At 45.5% G+C, this 25,785-nt stretch overlaps 1 protein-coding gene across 2 annotated transcripts in view; it reads right to left on the bottom strand.

The window, feature by feature from the left end:
* Positions 1-680: 680 nt before the first annotated feature.
* The window catches only part of LOC129386736 (uncharacterized), a 94,929-nt gene continuing 69,824 nt past the window's right edge, over positions 681-25,785 (bottom strand). The window contains exons 13-15 of one of the 2 annotated variants that reach the window (XR_008614039.2): positions 10,446-10,485; positions 7,123-7,152; positions 698-753 (exon numbers count right to left, since the gene is read on the bottom strand). Coding sequence is in view for 1 of the 2 variants with exons in the window: in XM_055074903.2 (XP_054930878.1) it covers positions 748-753; positions 7,123-7,152 (36 nt within the window). In the remaining variant the exon portion in view is untranslated. Of the gene's footprint in view, positions 754-7,122; positions 7,153-10,445; positions 10,486-25,785 lie in introns of both variants that reach the window. The other variant, XM_055074903.2, reaches the window with a different exon arrangement.

Below are 25,785 nucleotides of genomic sequence, written 5' to 3'. Positions count from 1 at the left end.
TGTATTGAACTTCCGAAGGGGGGCACCAGATCGCGACCGGGGCGGCAGTTAAAGAAAGAACATGGCTGCAAGCGCGTTTTGCAAATCTTCCTGTTCGCTTCCATATTCCACGTTTGTGGACACTTTTTATAAAACCAATTACACTTTTCAAAGGTAAGTACAAAGGAGGACACCATATGTTAGCTCAGCTGGCCACTAAATGAATGCCTGCGAGCAGCTCATGAGGCATACAGGCAGCTTGTGTCCACACCCATGCGGGAAAGACATTATGGTTTCATAACGTTGTATAGATCGCTGATTTTTTTTATCGCTCAGGTCTTCCAATAGCACTAAATAAACCAAAAAGCTTTTCGAAACACTCATTTTCTTGCCAACAGTGTTTTCGGTAGGGAATAACTGTCTGTTCTAAACAGAGTGTAGATTCTTCGGCGATTTAACGAGCTAATGGGCCCATCTCCACAAGAAATTCTCTCACACTACCCACAGGCTGCAGCTCGGTGCGGCTGTATTCAGAATTGTTGCACTATCGCTCATCAGCACAAGCTCGCTCAGCGCGTCATAAAAGATTCTCTACTTGAAGCGTTCCAGCGGTTTCTGACGATGTCTACAAGTTGTGATGGCTACTGCACTGCTGTCGGGACCTTCCTCTTCATCACCATGCATATTGACAACGTAAACTATTATGGTTGTCATCATCATTATTTATTTTACTTTATTCAGTGTGCCCTTCTTCTCTTGGTAGGACTTCTAGTGCTGAAAAAAGAAAGCACAGCAGTTGAAATCACATAATGTAGATGTACAGCTACCGTCAGATTTGGTATTGACACTGAAGACCCATTTCCAGTAGATTAACGTGGATAAAGACTGCGCTTAAAAAAACATTAGATTTTTTGGAAAGAATACGCCTCAAGCTGGGCTACATAACGCCACCAATCCAGAGACTACGAGCACGTCCCTCAGTAAAATAAAAAAGGCGCTTGATGCGTCATCGGGCTCATGATTGCGGCTGTGAAATTTACTTCCGCGAGGTAACGCGTTTATACGAACGGCGGAAAGATATTGTATAAAAAGCGAAAGATGTGACAGCACTCTTCAAGCATGACAAAGAGAAACAATCGGGCAAGTCTAAATGGCCCCAAAAAATCTCAATGATGCCGAGCGTTGGGCGCTGGAACTACGGAATCAGCCAATATATATATATATATATATATATTGTACTGTAAAATAGGGAGCAGTGGGGCTGTGGCTAGGAGAGAGACAACGACGACGAGAAAGAACAACCTTGTTTCGGTGCTCGGTCGGCTACAATACCTCTCGCTGCTCCAACGTTCTAGTCGCGAACGCTTTCTGCTCAAAGTGCTTCGCAACATTTGGTGGAAGGTGCTGGACTTATTGCGAACCTGGAACTCCGAAGCTGGGCGATCCCTGTCACATCTCCCATGCCTGAGGAGACTACTCTTACTGCGCCACCCATGGCACCACCTCCAGTCGTCTGTCCTGGTGCGCCACGCCAGCGGGATCCTCCCAAATTCAATGGCACTGACGATGATGATGTAGAGAACTGGCTGTCATCATACAACCGAGTGAGTGCCCACAACAAATGGCCTGAAGCTGACAAGCTTTGTTACGTACCATTCTACCTTTCCGGGGTCACCCATCTTTGGTTCCGCAACCATGAGGCTGACTTTTTCACCTGGACAGCATTCCGGACGGCACTTCAAGAAGTGTTCGGTCGCCCTGCTGTGCGCAAACTTCGGGCTGAACAACAGCTTCGCTGTCGTGCCCAACAAAAGGGCGAAACTTTTACGAGCTACATTGAAGATGTAGTTGACACCTGCCGGCGTATCGACCCAGATATGACCGAAGATGACAAGGTCAAGAACATATTGAAAGGCATAGAAGATGCCGCCTTCCAAATGCTCTTGGCATGGAATCCTCAGACAGTCAACGACCTCATAACGCCTTGCCAGAGCTATGAGGAGCTGCGCAAACAACGGCTTTCCACCTGCCAAGCACTCGCTCCGGACGTCGCACATTCAGCTCTGAGTGATGGTGTCACTTCTACTCCTTGCAGTTCAGAAATTTTCGACAGAATCAAGCAATTTGTACGAGAAGTGGCATGCCAACTCTCTCTTCTGCCAGTCGCTCCAGCCTCAGAGCCGTGCTTGTCTCCAGATCTCCGTCACATGATACAAGAACAAGCCGCTAACGCAGTACCACTTGCTCATCAACCGCCTCCTACGCCTGTGCCACTTACGTACGCTGCCGTTGTCGCTAATCCAAGGCCTCCTTCTGCAGGTTCTCAATCCAGACTTACCAGCGCCTTTCCCTCAACTCCGAAAGCCGCTGCAACATATTGTCCTGCCTCCCCAAGCAGCTACTGGCCGCCACAGCAGCCCGTGCGCCCACCTCGCCAATATTTCAGACAGTCTCCGCCCGCCGTTCTCAATCCATGGCGCACCCATGGCAATCGGCCAATCTGTTATTCGTGCGGCCTACCTGGGCATGTAGCACGGCTATGCCGCCGGCGTGGATGGTATCCTTCGGATTCTCCGAGGGCACAAAGTAACGGTTTCGACTCTCCGTCCCGTTCTGCTACTGCCGCTCAGCCCTTCGAAGCCTCGTCTCCGCTTTCCCGACCCTACGATACCCGTCGGTATCCTTCTCCCCGTCGGCGTTCTCTGTCCCCGCTTATCCGTCGTCCTGAAGCTATCCGAGAGGAAAACTAAGGACCGCAGTTCCGGAGGCAAGAACTGCGAACTCCTCAAGACCTCATTTATTTCCTGCGAACGTCCTTGAAGTTTATGCAGAAGACATTGCCGTTCATGCGCTTGTAGACACGGAAGCAGCAATATCAGTCATTTCGGACCAACTTCGTCTTACCCTTAGAAAAGTCCCGACGACTTATTCAGCCATTTCATTACGTGCAGCAAGCGCTGCGCCGATTGAACCCTTAGAGAAGTGTACAGTGTGTGTTGTTATAAGCGGCGCTTTATACCTTATTGAGTTCGTTGTTCTGCCTCGCTGCTCCCATGCCATGATTTTAGGATGGGACTTTCTGTCCTCTCATCATGCCGTTATAGAGTGTGCCCGTGCTGAACTTGCGCTGTCGCCATTTGGCACCAACGTTTTTGAAGATAGTGATGACACTTCCGGGCGTGTGTTCGTCAACGCCGACACCGAGATTCCTCCATATTCTGCCGCACTTGTACCCGTTTCCTTCGTTCGGTTTTTCGACTCCACAGTTCTTTTCACGCCGTCTAAGCTTGTTGCTCGCCGCCATCCTTTCTTGCTTCCCTTTGCCCTTCTTGCCATTCGACAAGGTTCGAGCGCACTTTCTGTATTGAACCTGTTTCCTTGCCCTGCTAGGCTGCTCCACATTGAGTGTTTTGGTTATGCTGACGAAATCGAGCCAAGCTTCCTTTACGATGTGCCTGACGACCCGCCTTCTCCTCCAGTTGACGCTCGGGCCCTTCAAGTTTCTCCTCCCACGCTGCCGTGTGACCCAACATTTTACCAGTGTATTGATCCCAACCTCACTTCAGCGCAACACGCCCAGATCGTCCATCTTCTAGACCGCTTTCACACGTCATTCGACCTACAACAATCTCGCTTAGGCTGTACTTCCACTGTTGTCTATCACATCGACACCGGCAACCATGCGCCTTTACGCCACAGGCCGTATCGTGTATCCGCCACGGAGCGTAGCATGATCGCTGAGCAAGTTGCAGACATGCTCCAACGCGGTGTCATACAACCTTCGCACAGTCCCTGGGCTTCTCCTGTAGTGCTGGTAAAAAAGAGAGATGGCACAATTCGCTCTTGCGTGGACTACCGGCTACTTAATAAGATCACACGCAAGGACGTTTATCCGCTACCCCGTATTGACGACGCGCTAGACTGCCTCCAAGGCGCCGAATTCTACTCATCCTTAGACTTATGATCCGGGTACTGGCAAGTGCCAGTGGCTGAGTCAGACCGTCCGAAAACGGCCTTCATCACACCTGACGGTTTATTTGAATTCACCGTGATGACCATGTGGCCTGTGTAATGCGCCTGCCACATTTGAAAGAATGATGGACAACATCTTGCGCGGCCTCAAATGGCAGATATGCCTGTGTTATCTGGACGACATCGTAATCTTTTAACCGGACTTTCCTTCCCACTTACTTCGACTTGAACGCGTCCTAAAGTGCATCGCCGATGCTGGTCTCCAGCTTAACTTGAAGAAGTGTCACTTCGTTGCCTGGTAGCTGGTCATCCTCGGCCATGTCGTATCGAAAGAAGGTGTACTCACTGATCCGGCGAAACTACAAGCTGTTGCCCAGTTTCCCCGACCAACGACTTTGAAAGAACTGCGCAGCTTCATTGGATTAGCGTCATACTTTCGCCGTTTCATCCGCAATTTTGCCACTCTAATAGCACCTTTAACGCAGCTTCTTCATGGTGGCCATAACCTTTCAACCTGGTCACCGGATTGCGATGCCGCCTTCACACAATTGCGTCGTCTCTTGACGTCACCACCAATCCTGCGCCATTTCGACCCAAGTGCTCCAATCGAAATACACACGGATGCCAGTGGCGTTGGCCTTGGGGCCGTTCTCGCTCAGAGAAAGGCTGGCTTCGATGAGTACGTCGTTGCCTTCACCAGTCGTGCACTCACTAAACCTGAATCAAACTATTCTGTCACATAAAGGAATGCCTGGCTATAATTTGGGCCATAACCAAATTCCGTCCGTATCTTTATGGCCGCCCGTTTGACGTCATAATTGACCACCATTCGCTGTGCTGGCTGTCGTCCTTAAAAGAACCGTCCGGTCGTCTTGCTCGATGGTCCCTTCGACTGCAGGAGTACGAAATTCGCGTGCTGTATCGTTCTGGCCGAAAACATTCGGATGCGGATGCCTTGTCTCGTTCGCCACTAACAGACGAGGCTAGCTTCCCGAAGGCCTCATTGTCCTAGTCTTCCATTGCGGCCACGGACATTCTTCTGGAGCAGAAGAAAGACCCATGGATTGTGTCCATGCTGCGTTTCTTGTCCAGCCTATCCACACCCACTACCAATCGCGCATTACGTCGCGAAGCACATCACTTCTCCATTCGCGACGGGCTCTTGTACCGTCGCAACTACCTCCCGGACGGTCGCAAATGATTGCTTCTCATCCCGCGACACCTGCGTTCGCAGTACGCGCATGCAGGGGTACTGAAGACATACGCGCGTCTACGCCTTCGTTACTACTGGCGGGGGATGTATCGATTCATCCATCATTATGTCCGCTCCTGTATGGTTTGCCAACGCCGTAAAGATCCCCCTCGTCGTTCAACCGCCCCATTGCAGCCTTTGCCTTGCCCTGCAGGTGCTTTTGATCGAGTAGGCATCGACATTTATGGACCTCTGCCAACCACATCAGATGGCAATCGCTGGGTAATCGTGGCCATCGACCATCTTACGCGCTATGCGGAAACTTCCCCTTTGTCCAGCGCTTCTGCACGTGACGTCGCCTGGTTTCTCCTGCGCCACATCATCCTTCGCCACGGAGCTCCCCGGGAATTACTCAGTGACAGAGGCCGCGTCTTCCTCTCCGACGTCATCGAGGCTTTCCTTAAACAATGCCGCATCATTCATCGCACCACTACTGCGTATCATCCGCAGATTAATGGCATGACCGAGCGCTTTAATCGCACTCTTGGTGACATGCTGGCCATGTACGTTGCATCCGACCAAACCCAATGGGACCATGTTCTACCTTTTCTGACCTATGCTTACAACACCGCCACGCAGACTACCACGGGATTTTCGCCCTTCTTTCTCTTGTACGGACGCGAACCGTTTTCCACAATAGGTACTATCTTTCCGTACCGCTCTCACTCCACGGAAACAACTACCCTATACGAAGCTGCTGCCCAGGCAGAAGAGTGTCGCAAGCTTTCCCGTATATTTACGTCAGAAGACCAGCAACGCCAGAAGCACCATCGACAAAATTCCAATTCTCCTGTATCCTATGCTCCTGCTCGCTAGTGTGGATTTGGCTTCCAGCCTCTACCACTGGACTGTCACCGAAACTCGCGTCGAAGTACCAAGGCCCATACCGCGTGATCAACCAAACGTCTCCAGTCAACAATATTGTGGAACCCCTCGAGTTACATTTGGATCATCGCCATCGTAGACGCGAAATTGTGCATGCCCAGCGTCTCAAACCCTACTATGATCCGCCTGTGCTGTCCTACCCGTAGGTCGCCGGGACGGCTTCCTTTTCCGCGGGAGAGATAACTGTACTGTAAAATAGGGAGCAGTGGGGCTGTGGCTAGGAGAGAGACAACGACGACGAGAAAGAACAACCTTGTTTCGGTGCTCGGTCGGCTACACTACCTCTCGCTGCTCCAACGTTCTAGTGGCGAACGCTTACTGCTCAAAGTGCTTCGCGACAATATATATATATATATCTACATATATATGTATATATATATATATATATCTTAAATGGGAATTTTGGATCAGCCGCTGTGATGGCTAAGCGGGAGGTGGGTGGCGGCGTCAAATCTCTCCCGCGGCGGCGGCTTCATCCCGATGGGGGCGAAATGCAAAACCGTCCGTGTCCCACGCATCCGCGACAGGTCATAGATAACATAGTTGTCAAAGTTAATCTATCGTGCCTCACTTCGGCGTGCATTATAATAAAATCCTGGTTTTGGCACAAAGAACGGCATATTTTATTAAAACATTTATTGCGTGTTTCCTTAGCGGGAACAGATTCGCTTAAGGTGTTGCGCACACATTTGTAAGCAAACTAAGGACACGTATTTGCGCTATACTCAGTGGGAAGAATGTGGCAGACGGGCACACTGTCGTGAGAACATGTGATCAATGTCCGTGATCTTCGTAATTATTGCCTTTATGGCCAGAATATTTTTGCACATATTTCTAAAAAAATTGCGTTTAGATTGTGATCATTCAAGTTGGGAACGCCAATGTCCCAGACTTTAGATTTCAATTGGAGGTACTTGGCGCTGCACGAAACCCAGTGGACAAAGTATGGAAAAGCGTTTGGAAATCCAGAACCCTCCTTTTGTCGACCACGCGTGGTGCAGGATGGATATCATGTTATCTATGCATAAACTTACCACTTTCCCGTGTTTATTCCGTTGCGTCCCCTGTAAAGTGAAAAAATAGAAAAAAATTTGCTCAATTGTAAAATAATATAGATTCACGCTTTATGCATTTCTTGAAGCATTGGTTGAGAATTTGGCCGGCTTCACTGCGTAATCTAAGCCGGGAGCTGTGCCAATACGTAATCTTTCTTTGGTAGCCTATTTTCTACGTTCAAGCTGTATGTCCTTTATTCTTACTAGAATGCGGCAGGACAGCCCCCAACATAGGAAACAGGACACGAAGCCAGTGTATAGCGCATTCAGCAGCCAGGCGAATTTTCTTATCCTCTTGTTTTATTTTTCTACGCTTTAATCTGGTAGTTCTTCATATGGAAGTGATTTTCAAATTGCATTGGCCCTCAACTGTAAGGCGCTGATGTTTCTTACTTACAAAGCAAAATCATTCCTTTCGTTTGATGGCAAAGCAACTTGTTAAGATCCTGTGAACAGGTTGAGGACGCTTTCATAGAGCCCGTCAAAAATGCATTGACAATATTCAGTTGATGTTACGAGCGGTAATGCACAGCTGTTTTTAAGCTACATAAAACCCATTGCCTTGGCTTTTTGTGAAACGCTTAGTATGTGTATGTTGGGCTAATGATAATATATATATATATATATATATATATATATATATATATAAGGTATTTAAAGGGCTCACCTGTCACATTATCGCAAGAAACGAAACTGTGACATGGCAAAAGCAGTTGATGTACATCGGGCAGAAAACTGACACGTAAAGGGGCAGTGTTCCAAATGCAGGCTGGGCATAGTATGAGGACCAGCTCCGAGATTTGGCAGTTGGTGTGGTATCGGAGGGCATGATTTGATTCGGTATACTTCTTTCGTATATTAAGGGCAGTTCAGGATGGCGTGGATAAACTCGAGTCGCAGCATGCGGCTGTGCTCACATCCAGCGCAGCATATGTTTGGTCTCACGATAAATATACAAGGCGTAACACTGCGAAATGAAACCACAGCGCTCTTAAGGTTGTGCCTAGAAGACATTTGTTTTTTGCGACATCAATTATATGGACACTGCAGGCGGAGTTGTGCCGTCGTCGTCACCGTGATGTTTCGTACGGGTCAAGGTGTATGAGGGTGACGTCACGCACTGGTGACGTCACTGTGTGACGTCGCCGCCGTTCACCGCGTGTTTCGGGACCGGTACGTCCACAATGTGCTTTGGTACCCGATGCATAGCTATATTAAACAAGGTCGGTGAAATAACCATGCCCTGTTATGGTAGATTAAGGTTGGTACAAATTAAAAGAAGGTGGATTAGGCTGGAGAATACGCGGTTAAAAGTATTTACACCCTTTGGGTCTGTCTTCTCCCATAACAATAATCTCCACCAGCCTTGCTTGCGCGTTTTCATTCTTTAATGGTGCGGGCCCGGTATTGATAGGTCACGAATGGCATGTGCGTTGCCCCCCCCCCCCCCAGCATGAGATAGCATTCTCGAAAACGGAGTAGACACCGCACATTTTTTTCGGAAGGAAACGCAAGCAAGGCTGATGATTATGGTTGTGAATGAAGATACGCCTCAAAAGGTGCAAACATTCTTAATAGTGTAGTCGGCTTGTGAAAAATGTCGAGAAGTTTCTTAGCCCCCTTTTAGAAAAATACCCAAATTTCAAAGCACCTCTATGTTGTTTACATTAACTAAAGCGAGCTCATGTGGAAGCCCCTATATGTAACTCAAAGAAAATATTCACGGAACTGCTGGAAAACACTGCGTGATTGCTCCTTACACATTGGCTATTGGTGATTATGAGTAATGCAGTGCTCCCGGTCGACACGTCACCAAGCGTCTGGCGTCCTATTGAAGCGAAGCGAAGTCGCACTTAAAATCTTGACAGCACTGTTTCGCGCCCGAGCAAAAAGAGCACATTCCCTTAAGCCCCTCATTGGCTCCCGTTGTTGTTAAAGGGCCCCTAACCCACTCGAATCCCGAAGGCGGGCGATTGATTTCTGTGTCGCATTCATCACGTCCCCCACGGACGCTATCTTCCGCTACCATTGCATTCATCTAGAAGACACGTGCTCATTACGTCAGCATTGAACGTCACCCTGTCAATCCTTCTTGATTGACCAAACAATTCACTTCCACTCATCAGGACTCGCGCGTTTTGGCTACACGCTTTAGATGCCACACGAGCGGTTCAAAACAGACAACACAAGTTGACAACAGTAGATTGGGCACAACAAGAAAGCGAGAGAGACGAACAGGGGCGGCGTATGAGTGCATGGTAATAGTGTGCTAGCAGGCGGATGGGAAATGTCCCTTGTAAATGGTTTCTTTGCTATCTTCAAGGTTTGGTGACATCACACACTTGGCACTGTTAGGGTCACGGCGCGTGAAGAAAAAGCCGATATAGTCCGGAGAGCTGCGCGCAATTCCTCTTAAACAGCGGAGCTGTATACGACTGGCGTCCGGGAATTTCTTCCCTTCCGCAGCCGAAAACTCAAACAACTGCCTTCCAAGTTCCTTAGAAGGCAGTTGCAGAGAAGCGGCAAATGTAGCATAGAAAGCAGAGAGTGACGTCACTGCACTTTCATATGTAAAAAAACAGAAAACCTTGTGAGAGCGCTATGGAAGAGCCATGCATAGTTAGGACTCCCGAAGAGCAGCGCGAATACGATGAGCGAAGTAAGGAACAGCCACGTCAGTATGCACAACAGCGTCGCGCTCAGACTCGACAGGACCCAGTTCAAGGCGACGTCACATTGTTCCATATGATCACGTGATGCCACAGCTTCGCTAGCCAACCACCTTCACAGCGTGGGAGCCCCATTTTCTTTCATTATCAGTGGATGTTTAAGAGCCCTTGAAGAGCAGCCACACCATAGCTGAAAGCGTTTTTGGGTTAAAGATGGCTCTTCTTGTGACCAATATTTTTGACCCGACCGGTTCCCTTCCTCCCGCAAGCTTTACTTCAGTGTATCGCAATAAAGAATGTGTTTCTAGTTCATGAGCTGCAATGGCTCTTCACGCACAAACGGAATTGATAGCTCGGCGTAGAATCAGCGTTCAGAGCGCGTGCTATGGCCTCAACGCAAACTAGCTAAGCCGTGTTGTGAACAAACATGTCACTGCTCTTTTTTTTTTGTCATATTGATTGCACTGGAAGTAAGGAAGTATTGTCGGTGGTGTATGCTCAGCACAGCGTGCCTCAGTGCCTTTAAAAGCACAACGCTAAGCACGACACCGGTATGGGTTAATGTCACACGTGTCGGGGCGTCGTTGGTTACAAGAGGAAGCACACTGAGCTCTATAATTAAAGTTCACTTACCCATCTCTGGTGCCGCAATCACGAAGATTCACTCGAGTGGCTGGAAAGAGGCCAAATTCTGCAGTAACCTTGAGCTAATGCCGTGGCTGATGATGATGACGATGAATCCTCAATAAAGGGCACAAACCCACTATGGGAGATAGGCCACGAATCGGATGGTAATATGATTGAATGAATAAAAGGATTTGGTTAATGAATAACTAACACAAAAAGTAAAATAAATATATAATCCAAGATGAAAAATAAACTGTGAATACATGAGTAAAACTAGTGATCAATACTATAGTAAACCTTGCTTTGATAGGAATACTAAAAAAAATAATAATAATTTTTAAAAAAACATATACTTAAACTTGCGTAAGATAAATTTTTCAATAACAATACTAGAAGGATTTAAACTGTGTATTTGTGCTTTTATATTTTTGAATTTCTTAGACTGAAGTAGAAGTAAATCAATTGTGGAAACTAAAAACTATTAACAACGCATTCTTTTTGTGCCACATAGAAAATTATAAATGGCTAGGCGTACGTTCCTGTGGCTGTATCCCAATACTGTTGCTCCAAGGGAGAGCATAGTAGTGCTGTTTAAAGGCAATCTTAAATTTTGAAGTGGGATTTCTAGACATAGTTTTCGATGAACAGAAAATCGCCGACAAGATAATAAAAAATGATCTATAGATTCCGGTTCATTGTAGAGGTAGCATAGAGGGGATACCGCGAGACCACACATGTACAAGTAAAAATTAAGTGTTGGAGTACAGCAACGCAGCCTAGTAAATGAAACTTCGAATTTCCGGTTAGGACACCATTTCCGGTTCCAAGAATAATTTAGGTGAGAAAAATTTGTACATTTTGCTAATGACAGGGATTTTTTGTCTTCGCTCAAGGAAAATTGTCTATACCTGGCTGCAGTGACGTGCGCCGTTGCCGGCAGCACAGATAGCACAGAGCCTGTTAAAGAAGCTCGGCCCAAGGAATCGGCTATTTCATTAAAATGAATGTCTCGGTGGCCTGGGACCCATACCATATGAACTAAACTTAAATGAGGCGGAGCTAATGAATAAAACGTGTTCAATGTGGTCGATTTTGAACACGCAGTAAGTGCGCTGCATACAGATAGAGAATCTGTGACGATAATAATTCGTGTATTATCAACGGGTAATTTCCTCAAGGTAAGAATTATTGCCAGAAGTTCGGCATGAAAAATTTATGTGTAATCTGTTAGGCGAAGTGAAAAAGACCAATCGAGGGATGGTGAGTAGATACCCACGCCTGCCTTCTCTTCACACGAAGAAGCATCAGTCGCTATTACATTTATTTTGAAACGGGCCAAATATTCTTGTAAACGGTCATTCAGATATGTTGTGGGCAGAAATTTTGCATTGTTAAGAAAAAATGTCTGCAAATTCAATTTTGAGCGATCCTGTAGAGCTATGAAACGGAAATATTTCTCTAAGGCTAACATTTAAAGGTGTTAATTGTGCTTGCACAAATACAACTTGTGGCGTATGCAACTGTGACCACGTGCAACCGTGACCACGTGCCTGAGACCTCGCTGAGTACTGGCTTCTTTTTCTTCTCCTTTGATCGCAGGTCGCTTGCTTGCTTAGTTGTTCCTCATTTGTGGCGCTTACTCACTACAGGCGATTGGTAAAGAAGCCGGCAGGTAATAGTTAAAGGATAGGGGGAGCGAGAAAAAACCGAAACGAGAAAGCAAATCGCGGTGAGGTAAAACCCCTGTCGTAGATCACTGACGTGGGTTTAGTTTGGTTTTTCTTCAATGAATGCATACACCTACTGCGGGGAATTGGCCAAGATTTGGATGGTACTAGGCCACTTCTATTATTCTCAAATTAGTCAAATGGTCCAGATCAAATGAATAAAAATAACCTATCAACAACTTCAGAAAACCCTCCGGAACCATCTATAAATTCCTGCACGGCTGAGCAAACATCTCTGTGGCAGCTTTAATTCTTTCTACTTATTTTTGTTGCCTAAACTCTTGGCTCATGCCCGTGAAACTTATTGGAGAAACAAAAGACGATAAAATATATTATATAATAATTTTAAGTATATTATATACAAAACATTTGGAGCTAGAAGGAAAGTGCCAATAGCTTCAGCATGTGACACCAATTACACCCGAATTGCAATAATGCACCCCAACATGAACATCTGGCCTTGCAAGATTGCGGAAACTGTAAATTCTGAGAGCCACTATAATAAATTTTCCCTAATGACAATTGACCTGAAGTAGCTGAACGTGCCGTTGAAACTGTGCTCTAATAGTGAATAAAGCAACCATTGGGAATTGGCACAATATCGGGTGAGTTAAGAAATTAATTTTATGCGTCTAAAAAGACGCACTATACAGAAATTTTTAGTAGCTAAAATGAATGGTCATGGAAAATCTTCAGAACGTATCACAGAAATCGTCCTTATACAACTATATACCTAGCCACAGCTACACGAACATCTCAATAATACTTTACAAGAAAGGAGGCTACCGGATGGGAAATATTTGTGATAGTGGTGCAGGCTTGAATAGGGGGGCTGATTTCGATTGCATGCATATATGGTGTGCCCATTTCTGCAGGGCCATCATTTTTAAGTTTTACGGAACTGATAAAAATAACCCGCCTGCAGATAACATAATTCTAGTCCTTGATTTTAATTATTCAGAGAAGTGGACATTACTGGGAAGAATATCAGAACACGGAGTCAAGTAATTAACAAAACGTCACTAATTATATTCTGAACTAATATTTATTATATATCAATTTGCGAATTATAGCCGGTGAGTTTGTGGGGCGTGTCCACTTGGAATGAATCGCCAGACAGAATGACGCAATATTGGAGATATGCGCCATCAAACTTGCCGTAAAAACGAGAGTGCCAAGAAGCGTGAAGGATGACAACGGACGTTGACGGAGTTACGACTGAGACTTTGCGATGGCGTTATTGTTCCATAGTTACAGTTACCGCTTCTTGCTCACCCCAATTCAGCTCATGTCGTAAACCTTGCAAATTGGTATTCGACGGCAGATGGATTAGGTAGTGGTAAAGGAGAACACTACAATAGCTACGCTATAGGGCGAGTGCTAAACATACTAAAATTTTGTACTTTGAGAGCGTAGATTCAACTGAAGAAAGGAATATAAAAGAATTGTGGCAGAGCCCATCTCGCGATGACTGTCGGCGGTAACGGGTTAGCATTGGATCAATATAGCAACACAACCTGTCTCCACTGTCGAAAACAGTTGCCTGTGAGGCGTTTACTACAACGGGACTCGCGCTTCGCTAATCACACTGGGCGCAATCTAGCGCAGCCGTCGCGACGCCTGTGCGTGGGCTCCAAGGTGCATGGAAACGCCGCTGCGTGCGAATGCGGAAAAATGCGCCGAGCGTAAATTAGGCTCTTCTCTCGTTCCGTCTTGTGGCCACGCTACTCCATCCAGTGACGTTGCCGATAAATCCACGCGTGCCGTCCCAGACGAAACAATTAGGAGGCCGCTTGAGCATGGCGTTTAGGAGTGGAACGCGAAAGCATTCAAATATCTCTGACTGCTTCTCACGCTTTCGGTCAAAATGGCAGCGTGTCCAACCGTGATGTTTACCGGAAACGGCCGCGGCAAATGATATGCACGAAGGCGGGCTTTCTGGTAGAAACGTGGCCTCTTGTGTCATCCGCATTCCGGTGGAAGCGAGCGCCATCTAGAAGGTTTTCGAGGAAGCGGGCACGTCGTTCCGTGGACTCCTAGATATTAACGCGCCGTCGCTGGTCTACGAATGGTTAAAACGAAGTAAAAGCGGTGTGAGTTTTCGCGTAACAGAATGTGTTTTCTCTTACATTCAAATTACAGTCCGAGGGCTTTCATGTCTGTAGGTTGTGCGTATGTCGCACTTTACGATTTTTCTACGTCTTCTAGCTTGAGAAATACAATTGGTTAAGTAACTTCATTGCGCTAGTTGGACGGCCTGGTTATGAGGGAACGACTTCCTATGCTGGAAGCCGACACCAGATTCTCTGTGACACGGGGCCCTTAAACCTTAAAACTGAAGTGCTCCGGGGCCTGGCAACGCTGATAATTCTTCTGCTGCTTGCCGTGCACTTTGTGCCACGTACTCAGTAACCCATGTTCTCGAGAGGCTCATTGAAAAGCGGAAGATAGCTAGTGTATTTACTCTTTGCACAGCTTTCGAAAACGTTGGCATGAAAGGTGTTCGATGAATAGCCGAACGTAACCAATCTCTTTGTTGCGCAGCCAAGCAGGCGGGAAAACAGTGTTAAGCACACTTAGTAACATACATAGCGGGTTGACTATGGATAAATAGGCAGACAGCCCACAGACAATGCGCGAAGACCCTAAGCCTGCTAACGCTTAAAAATCCATTAAATATCTCCGGTGGCGCGCGTAATCGAATCCATGTCACAAGGCCTCCTCAATGACAGCACTCCGACGCTTTCGCAAGCTGCACTACAAATACATTGGGTAGGTGGCGCTTTTCAATGAACGCCTTTCACGGAAACAATTTAGCGACCAGCGAGATGAGTGAATTGGGTATGTGCCCACTCTGACTTGGAGCAACTTTCACTTAACCTGAATTAGAATCGATGGGAAATCGCTCGAGTTCTACGGAAGGGAACTTTTTTGAAGTATCGTCAAAGTCGTCTTTCAGAAACTGGAGAACATTCTTCATGCGCATTGTCCATATAAAGTTGCTGACATCGGAGAGCTGGTAGCAAAGGAACGTCTACTTGTCCTAATTCACGTCATACGCTCATTCATGTCATTGACTGACCAATAAATACTTCATGTGGTAAATCCCAATAAGTGACCGCGCAGTTGTGAGTATGGTCTCTTTTGAAGATGGTCTAGGTATCACTCACAAACAAAATTCTTTCCATGAGAGCGCTTTATGATCTTATATTCTTCAGCAATAACTATAATTAAACAAAGTGGCAGTGCACACATCCTCTGGCCTCTCAATTAGTGCCAGTGAAAATGCATTCCATTTGCATTACCGTTGTCAGGGTTGTGCAAGATGTATGCATTAGAAAGGTGCAGGAATTTTTCCGCCAGATTGTACATAGAAGAAAATATAATAGTTGAGCTGAAGCAAGCGCAGTAAAATATGAATACAGCAGAGTAGCGATGAATGCTCAATTTATAATTCAAATGACACAAATGCATGTTGTTGTGACAGCTTGCCATTCGATTCTTTTAATTATATTTCCACCGGACTAGAGTGACGGGGCGCTTAATTACGAACTGGTATTCCTCGAAACCATGTTTAGCATTGTGCTTGACGCCCTTCAGCGCCGTCTGCTGCGCGCCATTGTGAGCGCCATTTCCAGCACCTGAGTGGTCACGTGGGCGGTGATGGGGTGGCGTTTCTGGTGGATAATTCTACAGCAGTGAAGGAAGGTGTTCGCAGAGACCACGCGGGATATTGGCCCGGAATAGTCTCAGGCCCGTCAACAAAATTTCATGAAAGCTCGGCATCGACAAACTAACCAATATTCTTCGAATGCGTCGGCCCAATTCCACGAAGACCGGAAACGGCTCGTTCGCAAAGCAAGGCAGCAACCCGGGCAGTGAACGACAATTGCATCTACGAGGGCGCGGTGGAGTTTCATCAATCACCCAAGTGCTTAAGATGCGAGCAACCGCACCACTTTTCCGGAGAGGTGATCGTGGAGTATGGTCGCGAAGGGGAAAACGGCACTATGATTTGAAACAGAGGAGACGTTTTAGGCACGCTCAATATTTGAGCGCCTAGTTAACCTTGAGCGTAAATAAATGCATGTTCCTTTCCCGTTTCTTAACGCTGACATCACTATGTTGTGGTGTAAGGCTCGCCTCCGAGAACAAAAATACGATCAACACTGGTGTCACGATCGCAACTCATGGGCAACATGAAATCAAAACAAGCGATCTTGTTTTCTCTACCTACGACAGTTACCAATGTGATTATTTATTTTTGTAACATCAAGAAGTTTACGTGGCAATTTCTTTTTGAAAGCTAAGCCTGTTTCTTGTGCTTGTAAAACAGCGAGATTCTAATCCGATTTAAGTGCAGTTTACGAGTACAGAACTTGCGCAGTTTCTCCACTAAAAAGTTTGTCAATTTACGCATGCGCAGCTGTATCGGCTTTAGCTGTGAGCAACGTACCCGTACAAAAAAATATTGAGAAGGCATTGAAATATCGTTGGTCAAAGTTGAGTTCTTTATTGGGAACAATTGAGAGTTTGTTGGAGAATTGTAGGGTTGAGTGTTGAGGAAACTTGAGTATTGCCCGCTTAAGTTTAATTGAAACACCGTTGGGTATCTCAATGTTAATTGCTACCGTTGAAAGTCCATTGTGCTTAGACGGCCCGTTGTGTTCGTTTTGTTGAATGGTTGTTGAGTTGCCATTGATTCTGTGCTGAGCTGACGTTGTGGTAGCTCTGTTGAACTGTTGTTGCGTTATTGTTGCCGCAGCACTAAAAAGCACATTGTGGCACAGTTGAGATGGCATTGAGATTTCAGAAGTCGACATTGATATATGATTGACGTTTAGTTGGGCTAGTGGATTTTTATTCATATGTTGAAATGGCTTTGCTGTTCACATTTGCATGCCCCGGTGCCTGCTCATAACTTTCCCAAACACAAACAAAATCCAAAGGAGAGACTGATAAACTTGAAGTACCTTCATTTACAGTAAAGATGCGTGCACGTGAAACATTATTACAGTACATAAGGCACCACTACATCGAACCTGGAGACATCGGCTAGTACCTACAGCACTCTAGCAGTGTATATACATCTGAAAAAACCTACACCTATGAATTCAATCAAAACGATCATTGTGGTCTTCACTTTCGACTTAAGTTTATGACTAGAAGGCAAAGCGACTCAAAAGGCAGGGCTTAAGCATACCCTTGTAACAACTAACTTTGAACACATGAACACTTTGAGCTGCTTGCGTGTGAATACACAGAAGACATCTGAATATGTTACATCAAAATGTTTCACACACTAACACATCACAGGAAGAGCTACGGCTGACTGTGAGAAGGCGAAATAACAGACTTAAAACAAATGACTTCACCTAAATATATACAAGCTTTAGCACACGTCTTTCACCACGATTAAAATTTAATGAAGTACCAAAGTAGACTTGCCTGAGCTTTGTCTTCGAGATGTATATATTTTCATGTTGTCCAATTATTTTATAAAATAACATCACTCAACATCTCTTAATTGACGAGACATCATTTAGAAAGTTGTCGGGCATGGTGAACACCTGAATCATATGTTTCTCACGTGCCAGGTTTGCTTTCTTCGGAAATAAACTTGTAAAACTTTTGTGTAATTAATGCAGCTTATCTCCCTGGCACAAGTTAAGAACAAACAGTACACAATTTGATTATGTTAATTTGGGGTACAGAGAGTTTGTTGGTGGCATTTGCTCAATTTAGTGAGCTCATTTTCAGGTAATTTTTCTGGACTTGCACAAAGCTCATTAGAGCACTTTTTGGGGCCTTTTTCCCTATGTCCAGCAATTAGGTGGTACCTCAGTCAATAAAGAGATAATGCAAGGCTAATACCTTGAACGATAAGACAAAAAATAATTATTTAGCACAACAAATTGGTAGTAACACACGGCTAACACAATTCCAAACAGCCAAATAAATGGTTACCTGCACTTTCAGTATCAAGTACCCCAAAAATAGTCATAAAGGATGAGAAAAGGTTCCAATGACTCGACAGCCAGATTGGTGAGACAGTGAAAAACGCAAAACATGCATATAGGAAACACCAATTACCTCAATTTCGGAGGTAAAATGCTATTAAAATAGCACCAGAATTTTGCTGCATAAAATACATAAACGTTGCATAAAAATTGGTACTAAGCAGTAACTGAAAGACGGAGGGAGCTACAGCACTCGTGTTGAAAAAAATTACAAGGAAAATGAAATACATGAATATTTAAGCTCAGAATTTTCGCTCGAACATATAGAAAAACATCGCATGCACTTAGACCATAAAAAAGGTTCATGTGCCTGCAGAATGCAGCACAGTACAAAGAAGCGTCATGAGAACCGAAAAGTAGATCTTACTACGAATGCTTGCGACCTACAATCAGGCATGTGCCATGTCATGCCTTGAATGGACGAAATTTATAAATCTTACACACAAAGAAAGTTACCACCACTCTTATTGGCTTCGTCAGGGGACTCCTTTAAGTTGAACTAGAAAAAAGTACTCAGTTTTAAAAACAAAGAGAAGAAAAGACCCTATAGCGTTCTTCCTGAAATAAACAGCGCAAATAACTTCATGTATCCATTCTATTGACACTTCGCCAATTCGGTGTACATTTATATTTGACAACCACCCAAACAGAGACGAGAAGGATGAATTAAGGTAGGAACACACATGAACGCTGACTCAACTAGAAGTTTATTCCTGAAGACAAAGATTTTAAACACACTGGCTGACTTCTCAAAGAAAAAGCCATGGATGCGCAGCAGATACAGCCCGGCACAACAAAAAAGGGCCGAAATATGCCCTGTAGCATAAACATGTGCGTCAAAAACTAACAAACACATGAAAACTGAGAGGTTTGTCCTGTAATTGATATTAACTAGAAGTACTGCAGCAACTCTTTGGCACTAAGTGTCACAGAAATCTTCCTTATTAATATTTCTTCGTGATCAATAAATAATGATTCCATAAACCCTCTTGTGTTCTGGTCTTTGTGATGAAACAATCGTTCTTTCTGCTCTATACCGCAACACCACAGGAGTTCCAGAAGCAATATTTATTGATCACAAACGAAACAATTGCATAACCAAGTAATCTGTTGCCCTTTTGGGGAAAATGTTGCAGTTCTCAAAAGAGTATTTCTCGTTGGGTAGTATCACTTATCGGACAAATCTTTCGCTTTTTCGAAAGATTTGTCCGATAGCTCTCGTTTTTCACGCACGTTTATTCTACATGACATGGCTTTTTCATATTTTTTTCTTGTCGCACGTGGCTGTTTCTGCCACGCATGCACGGATTTTTACCTTTGTCAAGTTGACCAGTGCCTTTAATACCTCTGTCATGAAAAGTAAACTTTTAGTAGAGCTTGCGATCGTGTGTGCTCCTACCTATTTCGTCGTCCGGCGTCCGCCTCTGTTCGTGCTGTTGTTTACAGCACGCTCGATTTAGGTTGCGCCTAATGGTGCGGCGCACCGCAAAATACATTTCGCCTCTTTGGGATTTGCGGAGAACGGCCAACCGATAAGTCGCAGCTTCCGCCCGGTGACTGTACACGGATACACAGCGCAAATGAACAGAGGTGTGGTGACAACGTCGGTAAACACAGCCGCCGACGCGCTCGTCTTATCGCCTATCACTACCAAAACTACCGCAGTAAGCATCTTTATGTAGCGCGGCGCGTATCTGTTGAAGACGTACTGTACAATTTTAATTGGCGATAACCGAAACATGCCACCGTTCTCTGTAGCCTCTTTGAGCTGGGCCGATACGAATGTGCGTTGCTTGCAGAAGCGAAAGGAGAGCCACTCGGCGCGTTGTCGCCTTGAGCACCGTTTGCGCGGTGAAGAATGACGCGTGCATGAAGCTAGCTCACTGCGCAGACGCTACCGTGCAAAACGCGCAAGGGCGTGTACGCGACGTTCTTCGCACAAATCGCGTGGGATGATCGGAGACACGACGCAGCGGCTAGCCATAGTGAAAGAAATTTCAACAAGAGCGGACACTCCCATAGAGCCCTGCGGCCGAATTGACTGTAGCACACCAAGCGGTTGTTGTTGACTCCTCCCGGTTTCGGTATTGGGCGCGCGCGTTTTGAACACCAGTTGGTACCAGCTGCTCGGCGCGGCATTCATTTTTTTTTCGCTTCTGCTGAACCTCGCGTGGCCTTGGCGTGGAATCGTTTCATTAACAAGTAGAAATGATTGCGATTGACCTTTACAAGACTGCGCCGAATCTGTCAGGTGCAATTTCATAAAGAAAACGAAAGACGTCTTCTGAAATGATGAAATGTTTATTTTGCTCTTTATAAATGCTCGTTCCGGGCTCCTTCTGCATTCATCCAAAGTTGTGGCACCAGGTAAGCAGCAGTCGTTGCCGTACGATGCTCTACAGGATGCCATCAGCTGAAAGAAAGTAAATTACAAGCATGTATCATTTCGGTATATTGACCTAACAGGAGTATTGCGTGTAGAGGCGAAACGTGCGTAAGTGGTGAATGAGCGGCATTACAGATAAATTCACTTTTACGTACATTTCGCGGCAAAGACAATGCCATAAAATCTGAACATACGATTTTCAAGCACCCCTCCTTTCCCATGCATTATTTCCTGCACTTTGAAGTGCAGAAATACACGGGTGATTGCGCGTTTCCAAAACAACTTGTCCTCAGTCGACACGATGGTACGCCAAGTACACAAAGGTGGCTACAACACAGGCTCAGCCAGACCATGTTACACGCTCGCAGAATGCCTTCTAATCGCACTCAAGTCAGACTCGTGGGTGCAAAGCCTGTTTTCAGTCGCTCAGAATACATAAATGTCATGTTCTTGAGCTCCTCCGTGTTATCTTCTACGCGTCCTGCCGGCGCATGCAACACTCCCGTGTTATCACTCTTGGCAATCGCTCGTCGCGTTTTCGAGAAGCGTGAGTACCGAAATAAGGTATATGTTGTTGCAGGGCTCTAAAATGCGTCACAAACTTGTCCCACTAAAATTCCGTACACGCAAAACTAACTCAATATGGCCGGCTTGCTTTTTTGCTAACAGCTTCACAACCCCAGGCGCGGCGAGCAAGCCTCAAGATATCCCAAAAAGTTATCAAATAAATTACAATACTTTTACGGGTCAGAGAATGCGTCACGAACTTCTACCAGTAAGATTCAGTACACGCGAAACTGCGACACACAGCCGAGCTGCTTTTCGCTAACTGCGTCAATAAGCCGGGCGCGGCAACCGTGCTTCTAAACTACCCCAAATATAACGACGTTAGTTACAATAATGTTTGGGGCCACAGAATGCGCGAAAACTTGTCTGTCTTAGGCGCTACGACGTAGTACACTCATGTACACGCGCAAATGCGTCACACGGCCGAGCCAGTTTTCGCTTACTGCGTCAATAAGCCGGGCGCGGCAAGCGTGCCCCAAAACTACCGAAATAAGTTAGAGTAATGTAGGGGCTCATAGAAAGCGTCGCAAACATCTCCCAGGACGAGGCATTACCTCAAATTAACTGCGCCAGGACGGCGGAGCTGTTTTTCGCTAACTGCGCCACTCGCACTAAGCTTAATGTGCTTAAAATGTGCCGCACGCTGTCAAACACAATTTCTCACCTTGCCGAAGTCCAGTATAGTGCAGTGGTGCCGTGTCGAAATGCAGACGATACGCAACAGAAGCATAGAGAAGGCCGGGAGCCCCCAAAAATGGGCTATATCCAAAACAGGCGGGTCGCCGAGCACGCGAGCTTCGCACGTACAGTCGCAATCTTTTTGAGCGTGAACACGGGAGCGCGTGGCTTATGATACTACCACCGAAGTTTAGTGGCGCCTCACAATTTCTGTGCGCATGCGCGGCAAGAGTAGCGTCCCTTCGCGCGCATCACGTCATCGGAGCGCTCGCTTGTCTGCTAGCTGCTTTTTTGTTTCCTCGGCGATGACCGAATTATCACTGTAAGCGATATCGAGATGTTTCCATTATAAATGGTGTGTTCCTTATTCATAGCGTTACCCTAATTGCCTGGAAATCGTTACCTACTTTTCTGCCGGGTTTTTGTAGGCACACAATGCAGAAAACAAGCTAACAAACGCAAACGCCAAAACCTTTATTTTGTCCATTTTTCACAAAATAATGAAAGACTCGGAAAAGTAACAGCTGCAACCTGGAATTAATCACTGTTTCACTTTAATAGTTTGTCATATTCCCTTTTGCAGCGACAACGGCAGCCATTCTAGACGGTAGGGAAGAGTACAGGGCAGGAACAAAGTTACTTGCTCTAAGATGCTCCCACTCTTGGGAAACAGCTACCCACAGCTCGTCCGTAGTTGCCGAATGAATAGGGTGTCGCACCATGGCTGCTTTTATGCGGCCCCATATGTTTTCACAGATGTTCATGTCAGCGCCCTCGGCCGGCCAGGAGAGCAGATGGACCCCACGAGTTTGTAGGTGCTCTTTCAGAATTTTCGCGGTGTGCACCGGCGCAAGGTCATGCTGGAACACAAAATCAGCATCGAGGAAAGTGGCGTGGGCGTAAGGAAGGAGCACATTGTCCAAGATTTCGCTGCAATAGCGCTGCGAAGTAAGAGTGCCCCCGATGCGGCATAGAGGCCCGAGACCATGTCTTGACACCGCGCCCCACACGTTCACGCAGGTGCGTCCGCTCGCCGCGACTCCCTGCAGATTGGTTGGCTCGTAACTGCATGGAAATTGTATTAAATTCAGTTCTTCACACAAAATAAAGTCCGTTAAGAAACATTTTCTTACCGCGTTCCTCTTGCGCGCCACAGCCGCACGCGTTGGTCTTGGCGTGTCGAAAAAGTCGACTCGTCCGAGAAGATTACTCGGCCCCAGTCATCGGAAGTCCACAAGGCGTGAGCTTCGGCAAATTGCAGGCGTGACACCTTGTTCGAAGCGGTGAGAGCGGGCTTCTGCGCAGCCACATAACTTCCCAATCCAGCGCTCCTGAGGCGTCGCCGTATGGTAACAACGGAAGCGTCCACATCGAGCAGCTCCCGCACTTCCCTCGCCGACTGAAAGGGATTCTGCACTACCGCAGCTACCATAAGCGCATCTTCATCTGTCGTTACCCTTGCCCGACGCCTATGTGGGGCGTCAGAAATGCGGCCTTCCTTCCTACTATTTCCTTCCTTCCTTCCTTCCTACTAGTTCTACTATTTTCCACCTCTCGTCTTCAGGAACACGGGCCATCCTGACGTTAAGCAGTTGCTCTGATGAATGCGGTAATGTGAACGAATATATACCTTCCTCGAACACAGGGGTGGTCACTGTTACGCCCACCAGTATAATACGCATGCGTCGCAATAGCTTAGCTACAGTCCAACAATGATCTTAGGAACGTTGGCAAAAGATCCCATAATTTCAAGTTTATTCATACATCGTGCGGTATGTAATTTCAAGTTCAACATTGTTACCGCTCTTGAAGCGGTGCGCGTGTAGCAGACGACTATTTTTAGCTATTTTTTGTGCTGCTCTTTGGTGTACTTGCTGCCGCATGGACGCTGTGAAGGCTTACTTTCGATTTGCTCTGGCTTTTAGTAGTGAAGGATGGGCTACCTTTTGAGGGGAGGTATTTCCTTTTGCTTGCGAGAATGTTTACCAGCCTAACCAAGTGATACGTGCGAACTGGAAACAGCAACGCGAACAGAGGCGGACGACGGACGACGAAATAGATAGGAGCACACACGAGCGCAAGCTTATTTTTGAAGACAGAGGTATTAAAGACGCTGGTCAACTTGACAAAGGTAAAGGGCCGTGCATGCGTGGCAGAAACAGTCACGAGCGACAAGAAAAAAAAATATGAAAAAGCCATGTCATGTAGAATAAACGTGCGTGAAAAACGAGAACTATCGGACAAATCTTTCGAAAAAGCGAAATATTTGTCGGATGAGTGATACTACCCAACGAGAAATACACTTGAGAACTGCAAGTCTTTCTCACTAAGGGCAACAGATAACGTGGTTATGCACTTGTTTTGATCAATAAATATTGCTTCTGGAACTCCTCTGGTGTTGAGGTATAGAGCAGAAAGAACGGTTGTTTCATCACAAAGACCAGAACACAAGAGGACTTATGGAATAATTATTTATTGATCACGAAGAGAAATGCATAAGCAAGCTTTCTGTGACCCACAGTGGGAAAGAGTTGCTGCAGTATTTCTCGTTAATATCACTTACAGGACAAACCTTTCAGTTTTCATGTGTTTTTGTTTTTGACGCACATGTTTGTTCTACAGGACATGTCTTTCGGTCCTTTTTTGTTGTGCCGGGCTGTTTCTCCTGCACATCCATAGCTTTTTCTTTGTGAAGTTGGCCAATGCGTTTAAAATCTTTGTCTTCACGAATAAACTTCTAGTGGAGTCAGCGTTCATGTGTGTTCCTACCTTAATTCATCCTTCTCGTCTCTGCTTGGGTGGTTGCCAATAATAAATGTACACCGAATTGGCGAAGTGTCTATAGAATTCATACATCAAACATTTGCGCTGTTTATTTCAGCAAGAACGCTATAGAGCCTTGTCTTCTCTGTTTTTAACACTGATGTACACTTTTCTAGTCAACTTCAAGGAGTCCCCTGAGGAAGCCAATAAGAGTGATGGTAACTTCATTTGTGTGAGATTTATGAATTTCATGCATTCAAGGCATGACATGTCACATGCTTGTAGGTATGCAAGTAATCGTACTTCTTAAACATAATAAGCTCTAGTTTTCGGTTCTCATGACGCTGCTTTGTACTGTGCTGCATTCTCCAGGCGCAGGAACCTTCTTTTATGCCGTCAGTGCATGGGTTCATTTTGTATATGTTGGAGAAAAAATTGTCTTCAACTTAAATATGCATGTATATCAGTTGTAAGTTTTTTTCAACACGGGTGCTGTATCTGCCTCGGTCTTTGTTACTGATTTTCCCAATTTTTATGCAACTTTTATGTATATTATGCAATAAAATTTTGGTAGCATTTTAATAACATTTTACCTGCGCAATTGAGGTCATTGGTTTTTCGTATATGCATTTATTTGTATTTTCACTGTCTCACCAATCTGGCTGTCCAGTAATTGAAACCTTTTCCCATCCTTTATGGCGATTTCTGGGGTACTTGATATTGCAAGTGCAGGTGACCATCTATTTGGCTCTTTGGAATTGTGTTAGCTATGTGTTACTACCAATTTTCTGTCCTGAATAATTATGTTTTCTCTTATCGTTTAAGGTATTAGCCTTGCCTTATCTCTTTATTGACTGAGGTACCACTTAGTTGCTGGGTATAGTGAAAAAGGCCCCAAAAAGTGCTCTAATTAGCTTTGTGTACGTCAAGAAAAATTAACTAAAAATGAGCTCACTAAATTGAGGAAATATCACCAACAAAGTCTTCTGTACCTCAATTAACATATACATATGGTGTACTGTTGTAAACTTGGCTCGTCAGAAACATGATTCAGGTGTTCACCATGCCCAACAACTTTCTAAATGATGTCTCATCAATTAACAGCTAAGCTAAGTGATCCTATTTTATAAATAATTGGACAACTTGAAAATAGATATATCTCGAAGACAAAAAGCTCAGACAAGTCTACTTTGGTACTTCATTAA

This window comes from Dermacentor andersoni, chromosome 8 (genome assembly GCF_023375885.2).
Source record: "Dermacentor andersoni chromosome 8, qqDerAnde1_hic_scaffold, whole genome shotgun sequence".
Lineage (NCBI taxonomy): Eukaryota > Metazoa > Arthropoda > Arachnida > Ixodida > Ixodidae > Dermacentor > Dermacentor andersoni.
Note: the sequence above shows the minus strand (reverse complement) of the source record. Positions and strands in the feature narration are given on the sequence as shown.